Source organism: Lissotriton vulgaris, chromosome 5 (genome assembly GCF_964263255.1).
Source record: "Lissotriton vulgaris chromosome 5, aLisVul1.2, whole genome shotgun sequence".
In the NCBI taxonomy this organism is placed as follows: Eukaryota; Metazoa; Chordata; class Amphibia; order Caudata; family Salamandridae; genus Lissotriton; species Lissotriton vulgaris.
Window position 1 is genome coordinate 555,300,254 of NC_141693.1, and position 26,902 is coordinate 555,327,155.

At 48.2% G+C, this 26,902-nt stretch overlaps 1 protein-coding gene across 1 annotated transcript in view; it reads left to right on the forward strand.

The window, feature by feature from the left end:
- The window catches only part of GLUD1 (glutamate dehydrogenase 1), a 226,940-nt gene that overhangs the window by 104,545 nt on the left and 95,493 nt on the right, over window positions 1–26,902 (forward strand). The window contains exon 6 of the mRNA XM_086922016.1: window positions 19,903–20,082. Within this exon, the coding sequence (XP_086778142.1) occupies window positions 19,903–20,082 (180 nt within the window). The remainder of the gene's footprint in view (window positions 1–19,902; window positions 20,083–26,902) is intronic.

A 26,902-nucleotide genomic window follows, 5' to 3' on the forward strand; every position in this document is an offset into this window, starting at 1 on the left:
GATTTCCCCTCACCAGAGGCACCGGACAGGGGTGTCCGTTATCCCGCTCTTATTCGCGATAGCGATTGAACCCTTAGCATGTCGTATCCGACAATTGCACAAACACAGGGCTTTTAAGTGTTTTCAACGACAGATAGACATTTCACTCTATGCCGACGACTTAACGCTCTATGTGGTAGATCCACAGTCTAACCTAAACTCATTGCTCCAGGAATTTTTGGTGTTCGGACGTATATCAGGCATACAAATAAACTGGAGGAAGTCAGTTTTTTCCCCTTACCCCTGCAGTGGCCCGATTCGCATTGGATTATCCACTGGAATGGTGCAATTCTGACCTGGGGTATTTAGGAATTCAATTCAGATATCGACCGTAAAGGAGGTGACCCTGCGACTGAATTAGGCACTGCCATCACTAAACTGACGGAGGATGTTACACGGTGGATATCTTTGCCTTTCACCATGGCTGGTAGGGCTTCACTAATTAAAATGGTGGTCTTACCTCGTTTTTTATATTTGTTTCAGAACATCCCGTATTATCCAGGTGCGTTTTTTTTTTTAAACACTACATTCGGAACTGTTGCAACTGTTTTGGGCCGGCAAGCAACCCAGATTGGCATGGTCGATCATCACCCAACCTTACATAAGCGGGGGATTTGATGTCCCTGATTTTCTAGTCTACTACTTGAGCGCTCAAGCACATTTTGCATACCATTGGTTTACACCTACTCCATTTATGCCACAACTGGCTGTGGAGGATTGGATAGCTAGACCTCTCCTGCTGAGGGGCATTATTCATGGTCCAGTAAGTGCAATAGAGACACCGGATACCACAGTGACATGCACGGTTGATGCGTGGAGGCGCATACTACTCCAGCTACCTTCCTGTATGCACCTACACTGCCACTAGTTTATCATCCAGGTCTCTCCCTATTGCAGGAAAGGTGGATTCCAAGTGATGTGCACTAAGCTGAAAATTGTCACCTGGGGCAACTTGTTCGAGGGTGGTCGGTTCAAGACACGTGAGCAAATGCTTCACGGCTGACCACCTACACCGCTGGAAATATTCTATTATGTCCGGCTACGGCAGGGACTGAAGACGGTGCTACCGAATTTTCCAGAGGAACCTGAAACGGTATTTCCATTACAAATTCTACTGACATCTACGGATGGAAGACATTTGGTTTCTTACCTATACCGTAACATTCCAGGGCAATGTGAGAGGGGAGAGTAAGGCACTCAGGCTCTGGAGTACTGATATTGGCAGGGAGAGCACTGAAGCACAGTGGACATATTGCTGTGATCTCACTTCCAGGATTTCGGCTAGCTGCAGACTGCGGATTATCCACTGTTTTTGCAAAGAATGTATTATACACCGGGAAAAAAAGGTGAGGTTCAACCTATCTGATAATGACCGATATGAGCGATGCAACTCGGAGGGTGCAGGTTTCCTACATTTGGCTTGGGTATGCCCCGGGGTGTTTGACTACTGGACCCAGGTACACACAGCACTACAGGCCATGGTGGGTGATACGATTGAAAAAGATCCACTTATTATGCTACTGGGATATACTATGCAGATACCCAAACCGAACAGGAAGTTTGTAAATGTTGCACTTTTGCTAGCAAAGGGAAGGGTTGCATGCAAGTGGGGGAGGGGCCGCGCCCGAAGTTTAAGGAATGGCTGACTGATTTAGTGTACTGTCAGGAACAGAACACGGTATATGCTGATACACAACAATTGAGCAGCAGGGCTAGGGACATATGGGATCCACTGAGAGAGTACTTGATAGCCACTGCGCATTCTTCTGATGAGTCAGGGAGGAGCGGATACAGCATTGGGTATAGGAGTGGAGGATCAAATAGAGGGGCCCTAGAGAGCACCATGACCACTGAAAATAACAACATGGAGTGGAGTTCTGCAGGAATCTTATGTATGAGTATCCCCTGGATCTGGCGTCCTTACTGATATATCCTTACTGTGCAAGTCAGACTAAGGTCTGTAATGTTCTAGAGCGCTGCTATTTCTATGGACCTGCTATGTATGTGACTGCATTATCTGAACTGGCAAGATTACGGCATCCACATGAATATGTTTAGCATGATAATTGTGGGAAAATCATACCCATTTTACGTTCACCATTACTATGTTCTAAAAAAGTTTCATGGACATTTGGACTAATATGTACCACGCTACAGGGATTGGAGGAGTCGGCTATTGGAGTCTGCTGCCGGACCTCCGGGTTGTCGGCATGTTGGCTGTGTACATCCACAAGAGCAAATGACATGTTTCCTTAAACAGGCCGGCCCATGGGGTTGTAGGCATTGTGTTGTGGTATTTTTGTGCTGATACAATAAAGGTCTTTGAAATAAAAAAAATAAAAAAGGCAGTATTAGTTGCCGTGGCTCGCGTGGAATGAGCCCTCAGCCCAACAGGGGCCTTCTTAGCCAAGGAGTAGCACGCCTGGATACACAATATGATCCACCGCGAGATGGTCCGTTTGTGTACCGCCTTTCCCTTCTTCACGCCCACGTAACCAACAAAGTGTTGGTCATCCACCGGGAACTGGTGTGTGCCATCCAGATAGAGAGCGCACGTGGAGCCTCTCTTGAGGGATGCGGAGGCGGAAAGAAGGTGGGCAAGGTGATGGTGATGGATTGCCCGATGTGGAAGGCTGTGACTACCTGGGGCAGGAAAGAGGGCCTTGTCCGCAACACAACCTTATCCGGATGGACCGAAAGGAAAGGAGGTTTACATGATAGAGCCTGGAGCTCACTCACTCTCCTGGCAGGTGATTGCTACCAGGAAGGCAGTCTTCAAAGTAAGAAGGCGGAGAGGACAGTTGTGAAGTGGCTCGAAGGGAGCGCATATCAGAAAAGTAAGAACCAAGTTAAAGTCCCACTGAGGCATCACAAAGGGAACAGGAGGGTACGTATGTGTGATGCCCTTCAAGAATCGATTAAAAATAGGGGACTTGAACAAAGAAGGTTGATCAGGCAGCCTCAAAAAGGCTGAAAGAGCAGAAAGGTAGCCCTTGATAGTGCCCAGAGCAGAGCCCTGCTGGGCAAGAGAAGGAAGAGAAGAACCTCAGAAAGAGGGACTAAAACAGGATCCACAGCCTTTGCTGTGCACCATGCCACAAATATGTTCCACCTGCAGGCGTATACTGACTTAGTGGAGGGACGCCTGGCTGCCAGAATGATGTTACAGACTTCAGGAGGCAAGTCAAATGGCCTCAACTGTCGCCGCTCAATCTCCAAGCATGGAGGTGGAGACTTGACCGGTTTGGGTGGAGGACCGTCCCCTGCTGCAAAGGTCCTACTGAAGAGGCAGACGAACCGGGGGATCGACTGACATACTGAGTAGCTCGGGATACCAGTACCTTCGTGCCCAGTCCGGAGCCACTAGGATGACTTGTGCCCGGTCGCGCCTGATCTTCTTCAGCACTCTGGGCAGAAGTGGTATAGGCGGAAAGGCGTACAACAGACCGCAACGCCACTCGCGACAAAAAGCGTCTCCGAGCGAGGGCCGCCTTGGAAATTCCAACAGGCAGAACTGATGACATTGCGCTTCTCTTCGGTGGCGACTAGATCTAACCAAGGCTCTCCCCACTGCAGAAAGACCTTGCGCCACGTCAGAGTTCAGACACCATTCGTGATCCATCATGCACCGGCGGCTGAGTTCGTCCGCCCTGGCGTTCAGAGAACCTGCCAGGTGTTGAACCACCAGGGTTACACCCTGATGTTCCAGCCATTGCCAGAGGCGGAGAGCCTCCTGGCAGAGGGTCCACGACCCCACCCCGCCCTGTTTGTTGCAGTACCACATGGCGGTGGTGTTGTCCGTGAACACGTGCACTACACTCCCCCGGACAGAGGGGAGGAATGCCTTCAGTGCTAGACGAATCGCCCGCAGCTCCAAAAGGTTGATATGGAGCCGGGACTCCGCCGGAGACCAGAGGCATCTGATTTCCGCCTCTCCCATGTGGCCTCCCCAGCCCTGGGGAGACGCGTCCGTCACAACTACGTGCTCCGATTGGGGAAGGGAGAGGGATCTGCCGCTGACCCAATCGCGGTCCGTGAGCCACCACTGCAGCTGTCTCACAGTGCCCTCCGAGATCAGGACCTGGTCGGACTGGTTGCCCTGATGCTGGGCCCACTGAAACTTCAGGTCCCACTGCAGAGCCCGCATCCACCACCTGGCGTGATGCACCAGAAGGATGCAGGAAGCCATCCGCCCCAGAAGCCGCACCGTCAACCTGACCGAAACTCTGGATAAAGGCTGAAAGATTGGAATCAGAACATGTATATCCCGAACCCGCTGTTCGGGTGGGTAAACCCAAAACTGCGCCGAGTCGAGAACCGCTCCAATGAAAAGGAGCTTCTGAGAGGGGCACAGGTGCGACTACGGCACATTGATGGAGAACCCCAGCTGGTGCAAGAGGTCTGCCGTAGTCTTGAGGTGGCTGACGACTGTCTGGGGTGAGCCCGCCTTCAACAACCAGTCGTCTAGGTAGGGGAAGACTGAAACCCCTAACCTGGGCAGATGAGCTGCGACCACCGCCATCACTTTCGTCAACACCCGTGGGGCGCTTGTAAGGCCGAAGGGGAGCACTGTAAACAAAGTGCTCGTGGCCTACCGTGAACCGCAGGTAGCGCCGGTGGGCCGGCAGGACGGAGATGTGGAAATAAGCGTCCTGCAAGTCCAACGCTACCATCCAGTCTCCTGGGTCCAGGGCAGCTAAGACCTGAGTCAGAGTCAGCATTTTGAACTTCTCCTTCCGGAGGAAGCCGTTGACGTTCCGTAGGTCCAAGATAGGGCGTAGGCCCCCTTTGCCCTTCTTGGGAACCAGAAAGTAGTGGGAGTAGCAACCATGTCCTACTTCTGGCCCAGGAACGCGCTTGATGGCCCCCTTGGCCAAGAGGGCCATAACTTCCTCCTGTAGAAGCCGCAACGATCCCCCGATACGCGGTGGTGTTGTAGTGGCATGGCTTGAGGAGTCCTCTCAAAGGGGAGGGGGTAGCCCCTTCGGACGATCTGCAGCACCCACCTGTCAAAAGCAGACGAGGAGGGTTTAGAGGCGGATGCTGCGGGGGAGGGTTTGGACTGGCCTCGGCGTTGGTCCCCGACAGCCTCCACGGCGATTTCCACCGCGCTGGATGTTAGTCTACGGCGTGTGACTGGAGGCACGTGTGGGGATGCCCTTTCCTTGGCCGCGAAAGGCACCTGTTTGCTGGCGCGTGGCCGAGGCCCAAGGACTTGGCTGTAGCCCTGGAGTCCTTAAAGCGCTCAAGAGCATGGTCTGCCTTGTCGCCAAAAAGGCGACGGCCATCAAACGGCATGTCCATCAGTGTGTTTTGGACATCGGCCGAAAAGTTGGCGGACCTCAACCAGGCGTGGCGTCTTATCACGACCGTCGTTGTCATTGCTCTACCTAATGAGTCGGTGGTATCCAGCCCACACCGGATAGAATATTTGGCTACATCCCTGCCCTCCACAAGGGCTTGGCTGAGTTTGCCCGTACCTCCAACGGACACTCTGGCAGAAGTTCCTCAACCGTATCCCACAGAGAGTGTGTGTAGCGGCCCAAGAGGCAAGCTGTGTTGGAAGACCGCAGTCCTAGACTAAGGGAGGAGAAGACCTTTTTACCGTACTGCTCGTACCTCTTGGATTCCCAGTCCGGTGGAGCCGGCGGTCTGACCAGGCTCTCGGGGGTGGGGTGGGGTGGGTGGACAGGAAAACTGAGTTGCCCAGGGCCGGGCGGTAGCGCCTGGCCACGTTCCTATCTACAGGCAAACCTGTAGCGGGCCTGGACCAAGTGCCCAAAAGCACGTCGGTCAAGGCCTCATTAAACTGCAGCAGAGGCTCTGTGGGGCATGACTGCGGTTTAAGGACCTCAGTGAGGAGGTTAGTCCTCACTGCCGCAACGGGGAGCTCAAGGCCCAAGGCCTTGGCAGCCCTCATCAACACCACACTGTAGGTTGTCCCCTCCTCCAAAGCCACTGTAGGAGGTGAGACAAAACCAGTGTCTGGTGAGGTGTCCAGACCACTGGCATCCCCAAGTCCACCTGTCCAGTCCTCTTGAGACTGACACTCCCTGATCAGAGGGTCCTCAGACCCCTCCCAATACTCCTAGTCACCCATCCCCTGATAGTCTGGGTCCTCAAACGATAAGGCCGGTTCATAGAAGTTAAACTCTCCAAGCGGCACCGTTCCGACGCCGGAACCGGAGCGAGGGGGGGTCGTAAGGTCCACCGGCGACGACCCGGATCCCGATGCGGGTCCATTTGTGTCCTGCAGCGTCTGTACCGTGGAGCCCTGCGGCGCCGGGCCGAAGCACTCGTCTGGGCTGAAGCTCCAGACCCGCTAGGGGCCCCAGACTGGTCCGCTCGGCCCGAAGGCGCTGCGTGAACCTGTCAGGGAAGAGGTTCCTCATGGCAATGAGGAAGCACTCTATCTCCCCCGCCATCGCGTCCTGCTCAGGGATCAGAGGGCGTGGAGCAGGCCTTGACGCCCGCGACTCCGGCGGAGCCGCGTGGGCGGTGTCACCCTAACCCCCCAGCCGTGTCGGGGAGTCAGAAGAGCGATGACGCCTATTCGACTTCTTGTGTTTCTTACCTGACGACGACTTCAACCCGGAGGAGTGGTGCCGACTCGCGGAGCTGTGGTGGCTCCGACCCTGCGACCTGTCCCTCGACCTCCCGTGGGACCGGGACCTCTCGCGGCACGGGGCCGACTGCCGGAGTTCGAGTCTCCTGCGGGAACGCTCCCCCCTGGCTTTCGAAGACAGGGCCCGGCAGTCTGTGCAGGCCTTGTCGTCGTGGTCGACGCCGAGACCGAGGAGACAGACTGTGAGGATCCGTGACCAACCTCGTGCGGTCTCAATCCTCGCAGTGCTTAAATCCAGGCATCCCTATGGCACCGATCGGAGTCGTTCGACTTCGAAAAGATGATCAAAAAGTGACTAGAAGTTCTGCTTTTTCCAGATCTGCGCTTGCTGGCGCGGAAAAAAGAACTGACGTCAGCACGCAGAGGCGGCGTCTAAGTACTCCGACGTCATCGCGGCGGCCACGACCGACGCGGAGCCACAGACGACGCCTACCGACGCGCAAAAATTTCTGGATCCAGTCGGACGCCTGGGGATATTCTAAGGTAAGGAATCTATTACGAACGTGTCTCTTTCAGATCTAGTGGTATAACAACCACTACTCTGGTCAAGACAAGGTTTGGAGCACGTAGAATCACTGGGACCCCAAGGAACCACCCAAGGTGACTAGGTAGGCACCTCACGGAGGACTGGTGCAGTGTGCTAACACGACTGCGGGCTCCTTACAATTCTATGGGGGAAGTCACGGTTGCAATTTTTTAGTTAAAGGACCCTTCTGTAAGGACTTTGAGCAAACCCTTTGGAACTTAAGAGGTTGGAGAGCCACACACCTGTGGATACCATAGTACCAGAGTTGCCTATCCCAGAGGAGCTGGGTGCATAGGTCTGGAATGGTGTTGGAAACTGCTGTCGTTCTCAGTTCAGGGCTGTGAAGAAATACTGCTGCCATGAAGCTGAAAAGGGTCCGGTGGTATCCAAGCCTGGATTCTGGAAGGAAGGAATGTGAAAGCGGAGGTGACAGAATCTGGGTCACTTCAGTGACAAGGGGCCCTATAGACTAATGCCCACCGATTTCTGGTGCGAAGAAGAGATGCTTAACTCTGCAGCCACGAGGACCAGGAGACGACCCGGAGCCAGATGCGAGCTGTCCCACGAAGGATGTTGAGTGCTGAAGGGTCGGTGTCTGGCTGGAGCACCAACAAGCCTTGGCAAAAGCCACCCACGCAGGAGGATCATGCAGGTTGCGGTGTCGACCAGCAAGGTCCAGGGGACTCTCCAAGCAATGGGGAGCCGGGGCACGTCTGGAGCAACCAGAAAAGCCCAACAAAATAAAGATGAACCTCAGGAGGACCCACAGGCCGAATAACCTGGAGTCGCCAGCGGACTTCTAGCAAGATCACAAAGTACCAGCCCATGGAGCACTCCGTGAAAGGAGGCCGGAGTTCTTTGGTACCAATACTGCTCTGGGTCAGCACTACACAGATTCCAATGCACAAGCTCTGGAATCTCCAACAAGCATATGGACTTGCAAATAGACACTGTGCACAGGGGTTCGGGTTATGCAGTCCCCACGAGGGATACTGGCCTCAAACTTGCTGAGGGCAGATCAACCTCTGGGACCTTCATAACCCACCTCCTGTGTTGCTGAAATCTTCGGAGTCCACAGGAGCTCATGAGCAGCAGACCGGTCAGTTGCATTGAGGTGTCTGCGAATGCAGGGGAGGGGACTCCTTCTCCCAAGGGAGACTTCAGTTGTCCTTGCAGCACCACAGGTGCTGCACGGATCCTGTCTGGAGCAAGGGCACAGACAAAGCTTTGGAAGGAGAGGCAGACCAAGTCTGGCCCAGTCGAAGTCCAGACGGTTGAAGGTCCGTGGTTTCTTCTTGTAGAATCTTGTTCACGTAAAATCTAAAGTCTTACAGCCAGGTAAGCCCTTTTGTACCCACAGAAGACGGTTGGACAGATTCAGGGGACCCTCCTAGGGAAGGGGCAGGGCAGAGGGAAGGTTACTTCCATGTCCTTTGTCCAGTTTTGTACCAGAGCAGGAGCCAATGGCTCCCAGAACTGGTTTGAGCTGGATTATGCACAGGGGCACCAAATGTGCCCCAGGTGCAGACTTACAGGCACTCTTGAGTGCACCCACCCAGCCCGAAATACACTAAATCCTGTCTGGGAGGTGGTCACACCTCCCTGTGACAGGATGCCTATTGTGCTGCCTTCCTCTGCTCGAGCTTGGCTCAGCAGCAGGAGGGCAGAAATGTCACTGGTCGGCAGCATTCATTTTGTGCTGTCCGGGTCAAGAAGGCTGGCACCGAATGGACCTATGACCCAATGAAGCTTGCTTCAGAAGGGTAGAAACATACCTCCCACACCTCTTACTGGTATGAAGGTATGATTCCAACGTATTTGATACCAAACACAGTAGGTCTATGTCTGTTGAGTCAGACAACCTGGGAGAATGGTCTCCGAAGGTCTGCGGAGAGGCTCTGCTCATGCATGGGCACCCTCTTACTTAACCCTTTCGATGCTGATGACGAGCTCAGCTCGTCATGATGCACAGTTGAGCTGTGCTGATGACTAGCTGAGCTCGTCATGAATACATACTAAGAGCAATTTCCAGCACAGGGGGGGAAAACACCTAGCAGCCAAGGTGTTAAAACTCTGCACCTTGCCTTCAGGATTGTTAAGGCCTACTATAGGGGTAACTTATAAGTTCTAAGTGGAGTGACCTATAGATATAGTGAACCTATATCTTAAGTAAGTGGTGCAAGCACCAGCTTACACAGGTTGCAGTAGCAAACCTGTAGTTCTATTTTGCATGGCCTCTCATGGGTGGCATAATGCATGCTTTGGCCTCTTGGGTACCTATTCCCTGGGGTACATGGGTATCATATACTAGGGGCTTATAAGGGTACCCCTGTATCCAATCTGAAGTGTACCAAAGTACATGCATGACAATTTAAAGGTGAAAGCAGATAGATTGGGTTCCTGATTAGGAGGATCCCTGTCCGACTAGTCCAAAACAGTGCAACATCAAGCAAAAAGTGGGGGTAACCATAAGAAGCAGGTCCTATTTTCCTACACTGCTCTTCCTCAATTACAACCACCTCGCAGACATCCTTAATTTGAATATGCTGTGCATGTAAGAACTAGATAGATCTTGTGACACATGGCAGGCTCCGAGTACGTTTTTAAAATGATACTTTCGCTTTAGACTTCTGATTGCATTTTGATCTAGGTAATTAACATATCTGTTCTTCTTTTCCTCCTTTAAGCCAGATTAAAACTGGCATCTTGAAAGCCCATTAAAATGTCTCTCTACACAGCCTGTGCTTTGCCAAGACTTTCTATTATACCATCTCAATGGTTTCGGTACTGAACATTTTGAATAAGTGAACAATCCTTCCTTTTTTTTTTTTTTTTTTTTCCTAGAAAAGTTTATATAATCTGGGACACAAGCAGGGGGGTAGGACAGACTTCCAATAGCTCATTGAGATCCCTTTATTGTTCTCCTCTCATGGGTTCGGTTTTGATGCCAGGAAAAGGACATAAAAGCCTCCTCCCACCTTCCTCCTCTTTGCTCCCCTTTAATTAGGAAATCTAGACAGTCACTTTTTTTTCCATTGGGTGCCAAAGGACTTGAGCAGTACAAAGAAAAGGCAAACTAATGTGCTCCATTATTCTTCGTGTCTTATCCCATGTCTAGTCTTGAGAAAATGCGGGTGCACTAAAAAAAAATTTGTAATTAATTTTTTTTGAGCATGGCATCAAGAACATTAAGTAACATATGAGCAAACATTAACACTAATCGACACAGACGATAACTTCATCTTTCAAAGTTAAAACCGATGACAAAATGGACGCAGGAAGACTTTTTTTTTTTTAACTACAGCTATCACACATATCTAACACAGAATGGTAGAAGATTATATAACAGAGAAAAATGTGCAAGTGCTAGTGCAAAGATGCTAAGTTGCGATATTAAAGTGCCTTACAGCACATTTCTCATTCCTCCAAATATTCTAAAAATACAAGAATAATAGAACGCCAGCTAGACTTAAAATTTCAGGTAGTACTATCCCTCTACCGGATTTCCCGAATTACTTAAATTCAAATTCTTGTTGAATTTCCTGGAAGCACCCACCTGTCTTGTGTAGGCTTCTTCAAAAGCCTGCGCCCTTCATTTTTTTTTTTAACCATTTATCATAAGTGGGTACATCCCTAGACTTCCAATTTTGGAGAATCAAAGTGCAGGCTACTACGGAAGTAATGGAGATGAAAGTTGATTCGGCTTAGGTTAAAATTGTTCTATCTTTACAAATTCCGAACAGGGCAACCTTCCCTCCGGCACTACACTCTTTTCAAATGCCTGACTTAGGGCTAAGAAGATTGCCTCCCAAAAAGACCCCAACCTAGGACATGTAAAAAAAAATATGGAGTCAGCCCCCTTCTCCTTCCTCTTGCATTGAAAGCACCTATTTTTGGCATCCGTGTACGTTTTCTGGAGTGCTTTCGGAGTAAGGTAGGCCAGCCACTGGGATAGGAAGGCCATTCTTTTTAAATTGACTGCTCTCAAAGACTTAAACTCCATCGATGACCTATATCTTCCCACTAACTTGCTAGTATATGTGCTTGCTTGCCTCCAGGCTTAGACCAGGGACCAGTTTTAGACCAGAAAAGTCATTTTTCTCCTTTCTTGCATGTTAGATCTCAGATTCCTCTTTCTTGTATTTGATTCCTTACTGGTGAATATTACTAAAAACGTAGCTCAAATGCCAGTAAGCAGGTCCAGACCACATTGAATTAATGTTCTTTCTTCACTTTGTCCTTTTTAGGTCTCGGCTAGCGTAGGCTGTACACATGCGCAGTCTCGCTGGTGAGATTTAATGACTGAGTAGCAAGGTTAAGCCCCTCCCCTCTTATCCATTGGCGGGCCTCCTAAATGGTGGCCAGACATTGGAGAATAGGTCTCAGTGAAGTTCTCTTTTCGATCTAAGCCCCCGTCTTTTTCGGATTGGGGGGCTTGTTTTTGACTTTCTTTCTACCTAGTGACGTTCTCAGTCAAAAACACGCTCCCCAGTATGAAAAGGATGGGGCTTACAGACAAGTGTTCCTGTAAAAGTGTAAGGCGTGTGCTTGAGCATACTGTGACTTTTTCTTGGTTATCTGTATTCCGTTCACCTCGCCAAAGAGGTCCTTGCTTCGGGATGACTTCTCCAGAATCTCTGCGCTCCTGACAATATGTATACAGCAATGTGCCTTGTTTGTATTGTCTATCACACGGGCAAGGACCAACCGGGTGCTTTTTGAGATGCGGAAAAGCCACCAGGTGATGGACCAGTCCGAGCCCGTCTAGTGAGGACAAATCTATGGGTTGGTCTAGTCACCTGACTCAAGTGTGGCTGGAAACCTTCAGTCTATATATTTATTATAAAACTTAAGTGTGGACAAATGACCATTGGTAATCGAACGCCTTTGTGATCTATACAACAGAAATTTACTTTTCATCTCGATCTTTGAGATATCCCCTGCAGCACAAGGATCGGCTATTATGTTAAGACCTTAGATTACCTGGAAACTATCTATAATATACTTTAACCAAGGAATCCTTGAATAATTATCCAGGTCAAGACAGTCGTTAATTACAAGTTGGTTAAAAGCTGTCTCTTCCTTTAGCCAGATGGAACGCCAGATCATTAAGGGCCGCAAAGATATTAGATCTGATATATGATCGGCCCCAACTTCTCTGTGGATTAAGTCGGTTGGGGCAGAGGTAGGTAGGCAAAGGAGCTTTTTGAGGAAAGTAGTTTCCTCCGTTTGTAAGCAGCCTGCATTAAGGTATCCCCAAACCCCTGCCCCATATAATGCAATCTAGACACACCTTGCCCGATAGATCTGCGTCATATCACCAATACGTCTATCACCGATTTTTGAGGCGAATTTAAATACACCATAAGCGCTTTTGGCCATCTTCCCCTGTGCATTTTTATAAATTCCTGTGACCAGCTTCTATCCCTCGAAAAGGTGACACCTAAATAACAGAATGTTTCCACTTGTTGCACTTTCACTCTATCTATAAAAAATACATAGGTTTTTTTCGGCCTTACCCAACAGATCATCGTATGGGTTTTGTTCTTACTAATCAATTTCTCATCCTTAATAAAAACAGAAAACCGATCCATCAGACTCTGGAGGCCGATAGGAGTCCTGGACAATAACACTGCATCGTCCGCATAAAGCAGTACCGGGACATCTAACCCTTTAACCTGGGCGCATCCGCTCTGACTGTCTTTAAAATTACAATCACTGCGTTAATAAAGAGTAAAAAGCAGGGGGGCGAGGACGCAGCCTTGTCTTATTCCACACTTTACTTTAAAATTAGGAGTACACTCCCCGCTCACCCCCTAGCGGACACAAGTTTGTAATTTTTCATACTTTTGAGCTAAAAAGAAAATTATTTCCTCTGGTGCCCCAAGTTCTAATAATGTTGTCCATAGGGTGGGCTGGTCCACCAGATCGAAAGCGCTGCTTATATCTGCGAAGGAGAGATAGAGGGAGCCATGTTTGGCCTGGGTATATTTGCCGATTTAACAGATCCAGATTTTAACATTGGTCTAATGTACCACGCCCTTTCCTAAAGCTGTACTGTGAAGCTGCCAGGATCCCCTTATCTTCAGCCCATTCTTCCAACCTGACCAAAATACTATGCTCATGATTTTCACCGGAGTCAAGTGGGCTTATAGGGCGATATTTCTTTACGTCTGACTTATCCCCTCCTTTTTATGAGATAATGGATTCCCCCCATGATGATGGGATTATATTTACTGCTGCATTAAAAACAATAGTAAGAACGGGACCCCATAACAGCGGGAGAGCCTTATAAGCATCAATAGGGACCCCATTGGGCTCCTGAGCTCCCCCCCCCTTACTGGCCCTGATTCCCTGTTCTACCTCGGCTAAGGTGAAATTAAGTGGGACAATAGGCCATGGCTTAGTGTTTTCATTATATGGGCCGGTGGCTTTAAAAATAGCCAACAAGTGAGTTACCCAAGCCTCACTGTTGACATGGGACGTAAGTTGTGGGGTCTTATCGTCCCTAAGGAAGGGAGAATTAACTGTTGCCCAAAACAGGCAGCAGTTAGAAGTCTCAGCTGCCTGTACTAAATTGTCCCATGCTTCTTGTTGCAACTCCCTTTCCTTTTAATGAGGGCTAATTTATATTCAGGTCTTAGTTGTATAACCTTCTTCTGATCCCTGGGTCCAGAGACTAAGGCCTTTAATTGGGATAGTAAGGTTGTGCAGGCACTATCAAACCATCCCTTTTTTTGGGGCGCTTTTCCCTTTGCCAGACCCAGTGAAAATGGTATCTAGGGATTTATTAATACTAAGAAAAATTCCCTAAAATAGATTCTGAGTCGCTTTCTATGGTCAGGATGTCATTTATTTCCTCCACGGATACTGATATAATCCTTCTCATAACTGTCTCAGAATTCTCCCCTTTCCATCTCAGTCTAATACCACTCGGTCTATGTGGCTCGATGTTATCTATAGTTCTTGAGATCCGCATAGCCCTACATTCCCAGATGTCAGTATCTAATATGATACAGTTATGGTCACTTAATGTAGACTCTTCAATCCTCTGAGTCATACAGAGTTGCTCAATATTTGTAGAGACCATGACCTGATCTATAGAGGAATTGGTATTCCTACCAGTATAGGTGGGAATCATTTGGCCGCAGTCATCTTTGGCAGTCTGCATAAGCTATAGATCATAAGTTGACATGATTTTATTTATCGACTCACCATAAATACTGTGCGGGAAGTGGGGGGGCATCGTCACCTGAGTTACTTTGAACCCCACACACCCGGGATGTTGACATAGAACAGATAGGGATATTAAAATCACCCACCCATATAAAATCAAAAATAGTGTTCTCCAAAAATAGTGTTCTCCTCTGCTAGCAGCTTCTCTAACATTTTCTAGTTCATCAATAACTTTATGCCGCGTGTTGTCGAATATGTTATTGTAATAGTTAATTAAAAAGACATCATGGCCTTCTTTCTCATGTAACAAAAAAATCTGGGAATGAGTCCCAATATTCAGATGTCTGACCACAGTCAGTGTTAAATTTAAGGAGACTAAAATCAGCAAGCCACCCTTTGCTCTACCATGCAACAAACTCTGCGCATCTAAGTTATACGAGGCGAACCCGTCATAACTAATTTCTTTTGTACACCAGGTTTCTTTGATACACAGGATATCGTGTGATTTAATACAATCCAACCACCCCAACGTTCCCCCTTTAGAAGCCAACCCAGCTACATTCCAGCTGACAATTGATATCCCTTTGGTATTCCCAATAACAGCCTGATCTTGAATAAGATGACGTCTTAAAGTATCCCCCCCACTTTCATCAGTGTCTATCTCGGTACTTGGGTTATCTGCCTCTTGCTTACATCGAGTCGCTAAGGTTACATTACCCCCCTTACTTGCTCCTACAGCCACTGGCAAATATTTTCGTTACTGGCTACGTTAAAACCAACCCCATTAGATTCCTGGCATGCTATTGTTAGTCCATTTTGAATCGATATTTCACCACCCAGTCTGGTAACCTCTCTGCTCAAGTTATCCATTTTTTCGTTGAGTGGTTGAAATATGCTTTCAATTTTGGCAACCAGTATACGTAATATTTGATCGAGTTGTATATCATTCAAGATCCCTTTGCCATTGTTACCTACTAGTTCTACTGTACTGGGCATAAAGGTGGTTTTGGGTCCCTTACCATTTATGCCCCGCTTAGTTGGTATCTTTCTACATGCCCTTGTAGCCCGGGGTGCTGTGGAATTACTGTTGGCTAAACTGTGTCTCGCCCTGTGTCTGGTATATATTCTATAATCTCAGGGGAAGGGGGGATCTCGAGTGATGGGCTCTATGCCATCTCGTTGGGGTTCCGGCAGGGGAGAAGGGGGTATCCCAGGCAAACTACCTACACCCAGTGAAAGTCTCAGCTCTGCTTGGACTATTTTATCATTTAGCACGTTTACTGCTTTAACAAAGTAGGTATCAATTGTGGTGCCAGTGCGATCAATTAGATTTTTGTTCCCTTTCTGTTTAGACATAATCTTACTTTTTACGGACAACTTAGTCTGACCTTTATGATCATGTAACCGCAGGAAGAGAACTAGCGTTAGTCCAAATAGTTGTGTCTTTTAAGATTTCATATAGTCCATATGTCTTAAAGGTTACAAGTTCAGTTAGACCTTACCCGCAGGGTACCACCCAACAGTCTTTAAAGCTATGCCTTAGGACCGGATTTGAAATGGAATCAAGGGGTATGGCCCAGCCCAGCCTCGGCAGTCTCAGACGGGCCCGCCCTTGGCCTGGTCTTAGCCCGGCGGCGCCCGTGATGCGGGAACTCCGGCGTCCTTTTGTGCGCCGCCTGGTGCGGAATCACTGCGTGGGAGGAGTCAGCAGGGAGCCCTGGGAGATGTGGTCCCCCGCCCCCTCTCAGCGGCCGCGCACGGGTTGTGAAAGGCAGATGCGACGGGGGAGACCAGGGAGGGCAGCACAGTGCGTCCTCGCGCCCCCGTCACAACCCCCTAGGCAGGAAAGCTCCGGTGGATTTAGCAGGCGCAGGTAAGGCTGTTGCAGAAATCAAATAAGGCCAAGTGAGCGAAAGAAGAGTTGGAGAAGGAAAGGAAGTCCGAGCAGGGATGGTGCCTCCACCTGCAAAAATATACCTGAGTGAGCGAAGTGGTGGGGGCAAACTAACTCTAAAACCTCTGCGAGGACACCAGCATGGCAGAGCTATGGGAAAGAGGTGTTTTTCTACTTAGCTGTGCTCTTATCTGATGTGAACTTTTCAAAAGCACTGCTTTTATGTCTGCTCAAGTTAACTTTCATTCCGACTTGCTCTGTCTGCCTCTCTACACCCCACACACATACACTTGCAATTAACTCTGCTCTCCCCTCTAGCAAGTGTCTGTTTATGCAGACTGTAGTCAAGGCAGGTGTCACCTTTTCTATTTATCTGCTCTGAGAACTGGTTCTAACTGGCAACATTTCACTGTCGCTGGACGCTGGCACCCCAGTCTGTCCTGGAGGAGAGGTGCTATTCCCCACCTTGATCTTGCCAGAATTCTGGCTGTGGGGGTCCTGTGGGATGTTTTATTGAACATTCAACCTGCACCCAGCTAGTTCAAGGCTTGTCGTAATCTGTCCTGCCTCCCTGATGCTAGGGCACTTATTCTGTCCTGCTGTCCCTTAGCCTGCAAAGATTTCTCCCACAACCTGTTTTTATCGACATGGCAAAGCTCAGGGCCCTTCAATCGAGTAACTTTACATTCTACTTCCAGCAGGCCACCCAGACTTTTTTTCTGTCCCGTCCCCACCATTCATTCCATTTGCATCTCCGCTGCTGGCAAGGGAGATGTACCAACTTGCACTGAGCATGGAATCCAGGCACCATGCATAATAGTCTCCTCTTGGTGGTTAAAATGTTTTATTTTCTACCTCTTCAGTTACTTAGTTCAGCAAACCAGAAGTATTTTTATTGTATTCGAAATCCTTTCACTTTACTTAATGCCGCCTTATGTATGAAATGAAGCATGATCTAATATTATTGAACATATTGCACTTTTCTGGCATTTGAATTTGACTTAGATGCAACTTATTATAATTCTTTTATTTGGGCAATTTAAAAGGCAAATATACCAGTATGTGTGCCAAGCTTTCCGCTCACTCAGATGCTGAATCAGCTCCTTGGCAGACATTTTAGCACAAGATGGCAGATTGCCTATCGGGCTGCTTTGTAACTATTGTCTGTAGGAACACTTTCTATTGCAGTACTTGGCATAGTCGACTGTGCAGTTTCCTGTTCTCTCAGCTATTTCGAAAATTAATTGCATGGACTGTGGGAAAGTCTTTTCGTAGCCCCCGCTCCAAATCAACTTGAATAGATTTGTTTATTTCCAATATTAAGCTCCCCTCTAAGCAGCTTGTTTGCTGTTGTGTATAAACAGCAATTTCATATGGTTGTAAGTCTAAAATACAAAAGGAGCTCAAGGGGGTTGGGGCTGATTTTGTCTTTAAAAAAGTAGGTCACTCTGTCCTTCCTTTGTATTGGATCAATTTCCAGTTGCAACTTTTTGTAAAGAGTAGATATTCTCCTGTGTCAGGTCTTCTGTATACTAGGTGCTTCACAGTTGAAGGTTGTGCAATCACCATAGAAATATTTAGATTACAAAGTACTATTAACATTGCCTGCCATAATGTTTCAATGGTTATGTCCAGTCTTTACTTCCATTGCCTCGAAGTATGCCAAAAATATCTATCACTTTTTTGGAAACGGTCTTCCACTTGTGCAGTCTCCTCCTAGCTCACTTATTGCACGACCAAAAACTGAAGAGCAATTCAAATTCCTCTTCCTAGACCTAGAGGAACACTAGAGAGCATCAAGTGCTAGTGCAAGAGTTCACAGCAGATTGAGTCTGACAACCATGAAGACCATTCAGACCCTAGATAAGAGGATGTTGGGCATCTTTTTTCTGTGATCTATATTTTGGATTTAAGCACATTCGAATGAAAGGCGAGAATGCCAAGGCTCATAATAACCGTGCTGCTGGTTGTGCTACCACTTCTGAATATAGGCTACGTTATAATAGCAATAGACTTGGAAAACTACCTCCATTGATTAATGCTTCGTGGTAATTAACTGTTCTTTGGCATAGGTCCAAATTACCACACTGTCAAATGTCTCCCATCGAAATGAACCATAACACCATACCTATTTATGGTTAAGCTCCCCTACAAATGCACGAAGGCGGTATTAGAATGGAATTGTGAGCACACAATTAGTAATGCTCACGGTTCTCTTCTTTTGATACTACTAAAGTGGTCAGCCTCTGAGTGCTCATTAGAGCAGGTTCATGTAAGAAGTTATTTATTACATTGTCACAAATACCTTTTAATGGGTTTGCCGTTCGAAATTGTAGGAAACACTTATCCAAATAAAATCTGGCTAGATGGATAATACAATGCATATACCCTAGTTCAGCATATGCCAATTGTCCACGTAGAAGACTGCATTGCCATTCCGAAAAACGCCATCAGGCTTTTTTTGGTACCGCATCTCTTGCTGAAATTGGCTAAGCAACTGCATGATCCCCACCCACGTTTACAAGTTCTTGGGTTTTCAGGTTGGTATATTGGTTCAAGTTGATCAGTGGGCTTAATTTAGTGGTCTGTGATAACAGAACAACCAACAAATTTGGCAGCTGTCCATACACCCTCCTCTTGCAACTGCTCCTCTTTCATAGCATGAGGGATGGTGGTTTTCTGACTTGATTCAGCTCCACTGTTAGGTTAAAGCTCGCTGGAAAATAAAGTGCCTCGGAGAAAGGTGTTAGAGAAGGCCATCCTATGTAGCTCAACCCCTCAGATTGCAATCTCCAAGTGTTCTATCTTGTTTGTCTCTGCCTTGGTGATCCCATTCCCAAATAGTCCACAGATCTTCCACATACGCTGGGAGAATACACCCACATTCTGACATGATAAACCTATGGCAAGCCTGCTTTTGCTGTGCCTACCACCGTCCCCATCCCCAAAAATCTTATCTCTTCCTGGATACAGGAGCTGTTTTGTGTGGTGCTGCAGGGATTGCACCAGATTCTGCAAAAAATGTCTAAATGAGGCAGGCCTTTTGCCAGCCTGTGGGTGTTAGTCCACGGTATGTGTTGAACTAGACACTAGAATAAAAATAACTTTACCTTAAATGTGGTAGGCCACCACTGCTTTGATAGCAGAACAGAAGTCTCTGCAAAGCCACCTCTGTAGCAGGCTTCTATGTTTAAGGGTTGGCTGCCATAGTAGTGAGAGGGCAGAATAATCTATTGCCATTTTAGTTGCAAAAGATGTGTGCTCAATCGGGAGAGGTGTATTTGGTGTCCGAAAGGGTCTCGCTCCACACAGTACCCAATCCCAACCTGCAGTACCCTGGAGTGTGCAAGAAAACTGGCCACCTGTTGCGTGCAACGTTTCCAGTTAGCACTTTTAGTGTCTGTTCGTCCCTTAATGCCAGGTACGTAAGTGGGAATGCCAATCGTGTGTATCTGTGACGCCTGTATGGCATATCTCATGAGACACCTAGCATCACTATGCCAGCTGTTGGGTACTGCCAGATATGTATGTATCATTTTACTTATGGCTCTCAAAGCTTCTACCACCTATATGTCTTGGCTGAGTACCTATTAAAATACAGTGCGTGTCGCTGTGTGAATAAGTTGATTGCTTCTCTTGCAGGATATTAATGCCCATGCTTGTGTAACTGGAAAACCCATCAGCCAAGGTGGTATCCATGGCCGTGTTTCTGCCACAGGTCGTGGGGTGTTTCATGGTATTGAAAACTTCATCAACGAAGCATCTTACATGAGTATCTTGGGAATGACTCCAGGTTTCGGAGATAAGACGTTTGTCATTCAGGTAACTTAAGAACATGATGGGATTGGGAAATATATTTAAATGTGCATATGTTTTTCTTTTTCAAAAGTATTAGTAGTTTTCACAATGGATGTAATTTAAGTAGAGTGGAAACAGGAAAACATTGCTTTGATGCTCCATTCAAAATATGCTTGTGATCTATTGGTATGAATGAGCAAATTCCTGTTCAATATTTGTAGTGGACCCAATGTGTTTTTTAAAGGATATTATGTATTGTCTGAATTTTTTCTTCCCATAGAGCTTGTGATGCATTAGTTCTCGTACTGATCAAGACTGAGTAGGTGCATCAGAACTCTTTTACATAGATTAGCAAAGCTGTTTTGTGTTGCATTTTCCACTTTAACATTATATTTTAATGGGGCTTTTAGTTTGTAATCACAAAACTTCATACATACTCCATATTTGGAACCCCTTGCATCCCCCTAGATAGGACATCTGTGAAAGGTGTATGCAATGTTTGTGTGCTGCGTAAATGGCCTGGTGAATGGGGTCCTTTAATACCATTATAAATGTGCCACAAGAGGGTGGTTTCCTTTGAGATTGCTTGCTAAGTAATGTTGGCCATGACAGTCTGCCTATTCACTTATTTGATAGACATCTAGCTGCAGATTCCTTACCTTAGAACTGCCAGGCGTCCGGCTGAAGATTTTTAATAGCAGTTCCCCTGTGAGCTGATAGATGGCATCGCTCAACTCAGTGTGATTTCGTAGGCATCTGTGTCACGCGATGTCCCCGTCTATGTAGGCGCCACCTCGGCACGCTGACTTTCTTCTCTTTCCACCCCAGCCAGCGTCTATCTGTTGAAGAGGGCTACCACCTGTCACTTTGTGAGAGACTTTTTATGACTTTGTCGATTTGTTTTTGGTTTAGAAATATCCAGAAAGAGACCTCTGGGTTCAAACTGTGCACTGCCTGTCACCGCGCCATGTCAGTTACTTACCCCCATCTAATGTCTTTGGTGCCTGAAGCACGACCACAGCCGAAGTCTTGCTCGGACTGCCGGGCCATGTCTATGAACGCTTTGAGGGAGCGGTCCCTACAGCTGCTTGCGGCCCGGTGTTTGGTGCCACAGATTTCCCTGATCTCTGTCGAGAGGAAGGTTCGAGACCTACTCCGGGGATCCAAGTCTTCCTCCTCACTCTGTCATGTAGGTCTGGGAAGAAGCACCACAAAAAGCATAAGAAGTCAAACACTTTGACTTCGCCCCATCTGTCACCTGACCAGATGGAGGAGTCTCAATGTTCGAGGTCCACTATGCGGAGTGGGTGCTTGGGTGGCTCCGCATTTCCCTCCCTTTCCCGGGAGCAACCCCCGCCCAGTTGAAAACCTTTAACGCCATGGGTGCCATATTTGGGCGGCCTCACCCTGCCAGTGCGCCTTCGGGCCCCACAGTGACCGGAAGGAGCTGTACAATACAGAGTCCTCGGGGCTAACGTGCTTAAAGAGCAGACCTGCAAAAGCACAGATTTTTTGTCACTAATGGAGAAGTCCTTTAATTAGGATGAAATTCCATCACCCACTGAGGTGGCATGCTTAATCATCTGGGATTCTCCTCTTGGCGGAGACACCTAGTCCCGCCGAGGGCTACAACCCTCTCACTGTGAGGGAGGAGCTCAGGGATGTTTTTAATTCTTCTCTACAGAATACTAATTCTCAAGATGTGAAACATTAAACTGGTTGAGTAATGGGCGCAGTGCAGCAAATAAATCAACGTGCGGAGTATTTGATGTTAAAACTAACTACTAGGAGAGAAAGAAACTATAACAGCTCACTCCTAGTGTTAGGATTAAAAACAGTGCAACTGCAGTATAAAAAATGTTTACGGCATGTATCTGATGAAAATAAGATCTACATGTTTCGGCCTACCCAACCAATGTCACTGCCTTCTTCAGGACCTAAATATAGTGCTCCAATGGGTTCTGCTCTGGACCTGATGCCCAGGACTCTGCTCGGATCCGTTCCTGGATCTGGTCCTGTGGCGGTTGTACCACCTGGACCTTCCCCGATGGCAGTGTCCGACACGAACCTCTGTCACGTGCACCCACTGGCGGGCCCCCCATCCTAACTCCAGACCGCATGGAGCTGGTTGGGTGTCCGCTGCTGCCAAACTCCACTCCGACTGAGCCATTTGGGCTTCGTGCCGTACCTTATTCTGAGGGGTTGGGATTGAATGAGGATTTGGAGGGGCAGCCGGATCCCATAGAAATCTTGATTTCCGTTGAAGAAATGGACTGGTACGAGGACCTGGGTGATGCCAGTGGTTTGAACACCTCAGAAGAGCTTGGCATGCAGTCTTCCCACCCCCTAACCTGGCTACGGAGGAGGGGGATTCATTCGCAGTGGTGGTGCGTAGGTCGGCGGATGTCTTTGATGTGTAGCCTCCTATGGTGGCAGTCAAGACCTATGTCTTGGCTGGTCTTGCTGCCATTCAACGAGGCCTTGACAGATGTTCTATTGGGCACCTGGTCCAAGCCCAGCACAGTGGCTCCTGTGATCAGCATTATATACCTGCCGCCTTCGCCCTGCACTGAGCGACCACTCTTTCCTCTCCTCACACCCGACCCCCAAGAGCGTGGTGCTCCAAGCCTCCACTTCCCATGGCGCGTTCCGTTATGCACCCCCAGATAGGGAATCCAAAAGGCCGGACAGCTTTGGTAAGAAGATCGAGATCGTCTCTTCCACTAGCCTCTCATTGCGGTCTGTAAACATCGCATGCCTTCTCTACCATTACTCACATTTAATGCTAACCCTACCCAAGCCAGAGGACCGTGTAAGTTCAGCAACCTCTGCGTGGCTGTTGGCGTGGTTCACCCCGACCCCCACGGGTTTGCAGGCCAGAAGTCTGGTCGGGCCCCAAACTGCTCCCCCTTCAACCCTTCCAAGTCAGATCCTCCCAGTTCACGGGCGTCCAGTTAGTGGCAGGATATACCATCACCAGGACATCACCTATGATAGGTGGCTTTTGCAAATAGTCTGAAGCGGCTACTCTCTTCCCTTTGAGTCTACCCCTCCTTCCATGCCTCCAACTTTTGATCGGTTGATGGAGGATCACCTTGTCTTACTTCACAAGGACGTCCACTCTATTGGCCAAGGGTGCTCTAGAGAGGGTTCCCGGGGCAGATTTAGGCCCCTGCCTTGCCCAAAGTTTTGCTTTAAATCCCCAGGCTAGCCCTACAAATAATGCAAATGTTGAATACCACAGCGTGTGGTCTTAATTACACCTCATTCCTCTCATCCACCAACAGACACTCCCTGCTCCTTTTACTCCCTCTTACGGGTTCATTTTTATCCCTGCTTTCTCCCTTTGCCTCGTTTTTCCGTCTTTCTCTTTTCCTCTTGTGGGTCCCAAAAATGAGTGCTGGTGGGCTCCACCTGCAACCTCCCGCTCCAATGGAGCACTGGCTATTATGCCTTCAACTTGAAGAGTTTGAACCAATTTTCTAGCAGGATTCCAAACAGAAATGTTCAGTTCTTTGGTGCACTTATTCGTCCCTTGCCTTAAAAAAAATAAAATGTGGTCATGTAAAGCGCTCCAATGCCCTTGGACTGAATTTGTTTTGTATACAACTGCAAAATAAAATACTGGCGGAGCTGAGGAGTTGTGCAGAAATTACGAGTCTAGGGTGGTTAGGGATAGGTGAAGGGTCTTAACCGAGCCATGTTCCCCATTTGTGAAATCTTTGAGTTCTCCAGGATTGGAGTTATAGCGCCAACCAGTGCCCATTGCTGAAATGAGTTTCCTACCTCTGCTCCTGCTTCCATTGCTATTTCAGAAGATGTTAAACCGGTTACCAAAAACAGGCTACTGATTCTATTGCAACGTGGTGGAACATATGCCAGGAGTTTTACATTCACTGAAACCTATAAAAAAAATACTTCTGAGTTGGGCCTATTGGGGAATGGTTTGGCAGTTAAAGATAGAATGTTTCGGACGGTATGTATGAAAGTGGCCCTTTTTGGACATGGTTACCCCTACTTTTTGACTGGGACATGATGTGATTTCGACTGAACGGTCCCCAGTGCCACAACTCTCTCCCTAAACTGTACAATTGTTCCCCCCAGTTGGGGGTTGGCGAATAAAGTATTTGCTGCATTGGAGTCCTCTTCAGTGCAGATTATGACGATATTGCTGTCTTTATCTCAACCTGGCAGGATCACCTGATACACTTTGGCAAGGTCCTTGAGGCTCTGAGAAGTGCAGGCCTCCCTATCAAGCCAGGTGAGTGCCAGATCGGGCAGGGCACAGTTGTAAACTTGGGCCACCTTATAGGTGGAGGCCAGGTTCCACCCTTGCAACCAAAGATCCACACCATTCTGGACTGGGTAGCTACAATCACAGACTGGAGTCTGGACCTTCTTTGGCTTGATTGGTACTACAGGAGGTTTGTGAGGTAGTATGGGTCCATTGTGGACCCCCTCACAGGGCTGACCTCCAAGAAGATGCTCAAAAAAGGTAAACTGGACAAAGGGCTATGAAAGGGCTTTTGCATGCTGAAGGAAGCAATGTGCTAAGCTCCCATTTGAAAAACTCCAAATTATGCCAAACAGATCATAGTGCAGACAGATCCCTCAACATGGGAAAGGAGTGGTCCTATCGCAAATCCGTGTTGATGGTCTTGACCAACATGTTGCTTTCATTAGCAGGAGGCTGCTCCCCAGAGAGCAGCGTTGCAGTGCCATTGAGAGTTAAGCCTTTGCTGTGGTTTGGTCCTTGAAGAAGTTGAGGCCATACATGCTTGGCTCTCGCTTCCTTGTTCAAATTGACCACAGGCCTCTCAGATGGCTAATGCAAATGAAAGGTGAAAATACCAAACTGTGAAGGTGGTCCCTAACTCTACAGAGAACAGACTGTTCGAGGCATGTGGGCTGCTGAATTCATATCTGTGCATAGATCGCCGCCTAGTGTTGGGTCCGGATGATTGCATATTGTTGTCCTGGAAGAGTCTTCGAAGTATTTAGCGATAGGTGGCTCCTCCCTCAGACTACAGTGCGCATGGGCATCCTCTCCATCCCCAGATTGTTTTTCTCCGCCATTGGGTTCGAATGTCTCTTCCTACTCTCCAAGTTCGGAATCTAGAAAACTTCTTGAAAGGCCAAAAGGCCTTCGGATACAGTCTGTATTATTAAGCGCTCGGTGCCGATACACTTTTTTTACATCTCAGTTGCACTCCAGTCGTCGAATCGGGCCGGGAGGCCTTATCGACACCACGTGGACCGACCGTCCAAGGAACGAAGTCCGTTCAAGTACTGCCCTCAGTGCAACTCAAAGTTCCTGCACATAGACAAGCATCCAGTGTGCAACAAATGCCGATCTCGGATCACAACGAAGATAGTTGCCTTGCCTGTGCCCAGTTCAGATCTAAAGACTATTCGGAATCGACGGGCAATGCAACGTTCGGCGCCGGAGCCAGATAACCTCTTCGGGGGCGAAGATCTAGCGAGCGCTGAAGACTCGGGCCGACACGGCGAACAATACTCTGAGGCCAACTCCGAATATTACCCCGAAGAGGAAGAACTAATCATCGATCTCTAACTATGATCTGGACATCGTAGCAGTTGGAGACGACTACGATGACGGCGAGGGGCGAACCGTGAGTACACTGCCCCATATAGACACTACACCTCTATCATAGACTCGGGTCGAGTCATCGCCAGCAGGCCTTAGCTGAGACCAACAACCTCGTTCTACAGCCCCGCCATATCGCCCGGCTAAGAACATATCGAAAGAGCCCTCTGAGACACGTTACACAACATCGGGTTCATCGAGACCAAAACTTGTCGACAATATGGTCTTCGGACCGAATTACATTGAACCGAAGGTGTCTAAGCCTAAAGGCGTCTAACGGGAGGCAACAGTACCCATGAAACCAAAGACCGTCGAGCCGACATCGAAGACACTAGCAGTCGAGTCGAGGTGAGCTCCAAGTCGAAGGCCGTCGAGTCAACCTCGAAGCCAAAACACGTCAATTCAACACAAAAACAAAAAACCTTGAATCGACCCCCAAAAGGCACGTCGAATCGAGCAAATCAGCCTCGAGTATCGGCAAAGGGAACAAACCAGTCGACGACAGTACAAGGCCTACGCCCAAAACTAGCGTTGAACCGAAACAGAAACCGAAGGTGGAAGAAAAGAGATCGGTCGAGCCGAAAATCATCGACCTGAAAAAGGGCGTCGACCCGAAACAGCAGGCTCCAAAGCAACAAAAAGAGACCATCAAACCGACAACACCGCTCGGTCCGAAGTTGTGAAGCCACCAAAGGACGTTCAACCAACAAAACCTTTTGAAAAACAACCAAAAGCGATACAACCACCTAATTTCGGTCGAGGTACCAAAAGCCATCGACCCGAAAAAACAAAAAGCAACGGTTGGAACACCAAAACCAGCAACTGTGGAAGAGGAGCTTCTTCACCCAGATCCCTCCACAGACAACCAGTCAAAAATCTACATTGATCCAAAAACTGGTAAAGTCACTGCCTATACTAAAAAAAAAGTCTCTACCAACTCAAGACTTTTCCAGGATCCCCCTAAAGAAAGACTGTGCTACCTCTCCTATCCTCTTTGAACCTATCACTCCTGCTATTCCTACTACTCCTTATACCCCAACCTCACCAACACGCTCTGACTACAATCCTGATGAAGATCAGGACACAGATGTAGGTTTTGGTTATCCACAAAACCCAAATACAGAGCCAGACACGCAGCCATGGGTTACAGGAGGAGAACCAGACAGTGAACGGATTCTGCTCATTACAGACCCTACAGTAAACCCTACTAAGCCATCCCCCACAGAGGATACAGTT